Below are 4,603 nucleotides of genomic sequence, written 5' to 3'. Positions count from 1 at the left end.
TTTTTTTTTTTTTTTTTGAGACAAGGTCTGACTCTGTCGCCAAGGCTGGAGTGCAGTGGCACAATCACAGCTCACTGCAAAGTCTGCCTTCCAGGTTTGAGCGATTCTTGTGCCTTAGCCTCCCGAGTAGCTGGGATTACAGGTGCCTACTGCCATGCCCAGCTGATTTTTGTATTTTTAGTAGAGACGGAGTTCCACCATGTTGGCGAGGCTAGTCTTGAATTCCTGATTTCAAGTGATCTGCCCGCTTCGGCCTCCAAAGTGCTGGCATTACAGGCATAAGCCACCACACTGGGAAGCTATTCTAAGAGATTTTTAAAGAAGGAATATACCTCAAGCTTCCTAATTTATCTCCAGGTACCAACCACTTGACAGTTTGCTTGTGTGGCTACTACATTAAATTATGGGATTTCCATAGTTGGGTACGCAGGATTGACAAAATAGATTTAGTTCCTGCTCTCAGAGAGCTTATCTTCTAGCGCACACACACACAAATGGCATTATCCGCTTGATGCTGTTCTTTTTCATAATTTTTTGTTTCTCTCTGTATTATCCCTAATGCAAATTGTTTTCATTTCAGTATTCTGCGAATGGCTTCACAACCCAAACTGCGGGTGCTTCTGCTCAGGGAGTTTGTGGCACCATGAGATCAGGAGTCAAAAACGGAGGTCAGGAGACCATCGAAATGGTGAAAGGAGGACATCAGACCTTGGAATCCTGCCGGGGGGCTGGGCACCATCACACCCTGGACTCTTGCAGGGGAGGACACACGGAGGTGGACAACTGCAGATACACCTACTCGGAGTGGCACAGTTTCACTCAGCCCCGTCTCGGTGAAGTGAGTTTTCCTAAGTGGCCTACAATCTATTTTAATTTCTTTTAAACTTTATAAATAACTAACTGGATTCTAACCATAATTTTCAATTAATTATGAATCTACTAATTCTACTAATTGAAAGCTATGATTTTTCCTCAATTTTGATTTAGTTAGTTCAGATTTAAGTGGTTATTTACTTGCCCTCGTATTTTTTTTTAATTGAAAGAATTACTTAAATAGTGTGTGATGATATTTAAATTACTGTCCCATGGCTTTGTCCTAATATTTCCCATCTGACAACTTGTGCCTTAGAAACCAAAAATGTGGTACCAGCAAGACCAGCATGTACCATCACTGTGTCTGTCTGGGAAGATCTGAGCTCACATCAATTTGTCTTCAGTTTAATGGATGCATGTCACTTTCAGCTAAAATGTTGAAAGGGAAAATAATGACTATGTAAAATGAATACCTGTATACTTGCTGCCACATGCGTGACTTTTAGAAACATGCTATACTGAATTTATAGTGTGATGTATGAAACAGACCAATCATGTGCATTTTTTATGTGTAGGAATCCGTTAGAGGACACACTCTGATTAAAAATTAAACAATGAAAGGTAAATCAAAGCAATTACTTTTATGTTAGTACGTTTTGGTGTTTAAAATAATAATAATAAAAACGTTGTGTTTTTCCCCTTGGCAGAAAGTGTATCTGTGTAATCAAGATGAAAATCACAAGCATGCCCAAGACTACGTCCTGACCTACAACTATGAAGGAAGAGGATCGGTGGCTGGGTCTGTAGGGTGTTGCAGTGAACGACAAGAAGAAGATGGGCTTGAATTTTTGGATAATTTGGAGCCCAAATTTAGGACACTAGCAGAAGCATGCATGAAGAGATGAGTGTGTCCTAATAAGTCTATGAAAGCCAGTGGCTTTGTGACTTTTTAAAAAATGACAAACCAAGAATTTGTTAAAACGGCGGATGCTATTTGTGGGGATTTTTCTCTCATTTGGATAGAATCTCTTTGGTCAAATGCACATTTACAGAGAGACACTATAAACAAGTACACAAATGTTTTAATTTTTACGTATTTTTAAGTTATCTTCTATCCAAGGAGATCTACAGATAAAGTGCCTTATTTGTTACATTTGGGTATAATGACAACAGCCAATTTATAGTGCAATAAAATGTAATTAATTCAAGTCCATATTATAGACTATTTGAAGCACAACCTAATGCAAAATTGTAGAGACCTTGCTTTAACATTTTCTCCGGTTAATTACATGTTCATGCGGTGCTTGGAAACTGTTGTTTTCCTAAACATCCAAAGTGTGTAGGCTGCATTCTTGCTATTATTTAATTCTTGTACTGTGGCCTTTTTCATAGTGCAAAGGGAGATTTCTAGCGAGGCACTGACTATTATTGCAATTTCATTTTGGTGGAGTTTAGTTTTAGGTTTTATTGTATATAAAATCCTGCACTGAATCTATGTCTCCTTGTTACCTACTTTTGCCAGTGAAATGTAAGTTTTAAAATACTTTCAGAATGTATTTTTACTACTGCAAGTTTTTGGTCTTTAAAATGTCAAGTAGCATCTCTCTCTTTCTCTTGTTCTGTTTCTTTCTTCTGTTTTTTTTTTTTTTTTTTTGATTTCCACATGGGCTAAAGAATCCAAATATTTTAAAAATCTGTCTCTCTTCTCTCATAAAGTGAATTATTCCTTTTTTTGTTTTATGTAAGTGTATATATTCCGTTTTTTCTTGAAATCATTGTAATGTTAACTTTGTTGTTTCAAATATCTTGGTGATTGCTTCATTATCTCTTCAACAAAGAACGTTTAATTTTGCCATTGAAACTGTAGAACTACGTCATGCTTTTATTAGAAGCAATGCTCTATATTAACAACAGGAATGGTGTAATTAGAATTGGGATGTGGATATTTACTGTATGACAACACATTTACAGTTCTTTAATGCAAGGATGCAGTTTAAAAATGCAAAGTAGTGATGGTTTTTGAAATAAGCTTTAAAATACAGGGATCTTGAAAGCTCCCTGAGGTAACTATTTTATAACTTAGATAAAATGGCTAGTCATATCTATGTGTGTGAAAAGTTATTTTTTTAATATTTTAAGATTACAATTTTAACAAATATAGAAATGAGCCAAACTATTTAAATTTTAAAACAGTAAGACAAAATGAAACTTAATACCCACAAAATTCCAGTCCAGGTTTCATGACTTACTTTAGTCAATGAATTTTCTAGGTATACTAAACATATGGACATTTTAAATGTGTTTCTAATATTTGTGATTATCTATAATGTGCCTGTCTTGAATTCACAAGATTTGGTTATAACAATTATTTGGAAGATTAACATTGGGTAATTATTTGATAACCAGCTTATTTTATCAGTAGTTGTATTGCTGATCAGGCAAAAATAGTTTCCCAAAGTTGTTTTTAATAAACTATTTACAAAATTCTTATATATTGCTAGTCATGATAAAGTAAATTCAGCAGTTTTTAAAACTTAGTGTGAGTTTGTTAATCACAGGTCTGATATGAGTTTAAGGGATTTTATACTTTCTGAGTTACAGAAGTAAGACTCCTTCCTTAGATTCCTGTTATACATTTTTTAAAATGTAAAGTTTGTTTTGGAGACATTTTCAGTGCATTGTTATTACCATATTTATATAATATGACTGTTCTAAAAACTGTGATGCCATGGGGTATTGGTTAAGTTGTCTGCTTTCTCTTTGTCCATTTTCATCATTTTAAAATGGGGGATAATAGCAGAACTTGTTTCCTAGGGCCATTGTAAGTCACTTGAATAAAAAATAGCTTTGAAGCATGAGAGTCATACAGAGTGGTCCACCTAAAAGGCACTCCTGATAATAATAAATGATTTTAAACAAGTCACATGTACAACTCATTTCATGTTAACAAAAGGTCAATTAAGAAAATAAGATACTGAAAAGATTTTTCTTTTCACAGTAGAATATGTCTCTTCATAATGATCACCTGATGACTGGGTCTTATATGTTCAGTTTTCCAGAATATGTAGTGCAAAGATTGCTGAGGCATTTGTATGGGATTGCCTAGGCTGAAACACTGTGAAACTATTAGGTTCAAATTGGATGAAAAGCAGAACATCTGCTTCTTAAAATGGGCACTGAGTCTAACACCCTATGAAAATTATGTGTGTTTTAGATTCTCCCTGTCAATCCCTTCCTTGGCTTCTTCTCTAGCTGTCCAGCTAAACATTAGCAGTCACTTGCCTGGGAGGTCATGGCTGTTTGGCAGTCGTCATAGTAACCCTAAGTGCTAAGACTTCCGAGTAAGCATCTTGATGCAAATCCCGGCTCCATCGTTACCAGCTGTGGGATTTGAGAAGTCACTTAAGCTTTCTGTGCTTAGTTTCCTTACTTGTAGGACCTGTACTGAGGAGGGTAGAGGAGTCTACTTGACAGGGCTTGGTCAGAGTTAATTCATGAAAAGAGTTGGCATAGAGTTAGCACTCAATCATGTACCTTAGCCACTGCTATTGTTCTATGAGAAGAGAATGCCTGAGTTGGGAATAATTGTAGCTTCAGTCTCCACTCTGCTTTACTGCTGACATCTTGCCACGATGCTCTTATTCATCTTTCCCAGAAGCCTGACCAGTATTTCACCAGTGATGGCCTTTGGGAATTTCATGGCTCATAGTAGCTTCCAGGTCTCTCATTTGTAGTATTCAGGAAGTTACATAGCCAGAAGTCAGTGTGATAAATCTTGATGCTTAACTGA

The 4,603-nt window shown here is 36.1% G+C and overlaps 1 protein-coding gene across 1 annotated transcript in view; it reads left to right on the top strand.

Annotated features, from left to right (window-relative positions):
- Window positions 1-3,732, top strand: part of DSC2 (desmocollin 2) — a 28,749-nt gene extending 25,017 nt beyond the window's left edge. Inside the window, exons 14-15 of the mRNA XM_011974365.1 lie at window positions 581-838; window positions 1,521-3,732. Of these exons, the coding sequence (XP_011829755.1) occupies window positions 581-838; window positions 1,521-1,718 (456 nt within the window). The 3' untranslated portion in view covers window positions 1,719-3,732. The remainder of the gene's footprint in view (window positions 1-580; window positions 839-1,520) is intronic.
- The last annotated feature ends 871 nt before the right edge of the window (window positions 3,733-4,603 follow it).

This window comes from Mandrillus leucophaeus, unplaced genomic scaffold (genome assembly GCF_000951045.1).
Source record: "Mandrillus leucophaeus isolate KB7577 unplaced genomic scaffold, Mleu.le_1.0 Scaffold145, whole genome shotgun sequence".
Taxonomy (NCBI): domain Eukaryota; kingdom Metazoa; phylum Chordata; class Mammalia; order Primates; family Cercopithecidae; genus Mandrillus; species Mandrillus leucophaeus.
The sequence above is the reverse complement of the archived record's forward strand: the minus strand, read 5'-3'. Positions and strand labels throughout refer to the sequence as shown.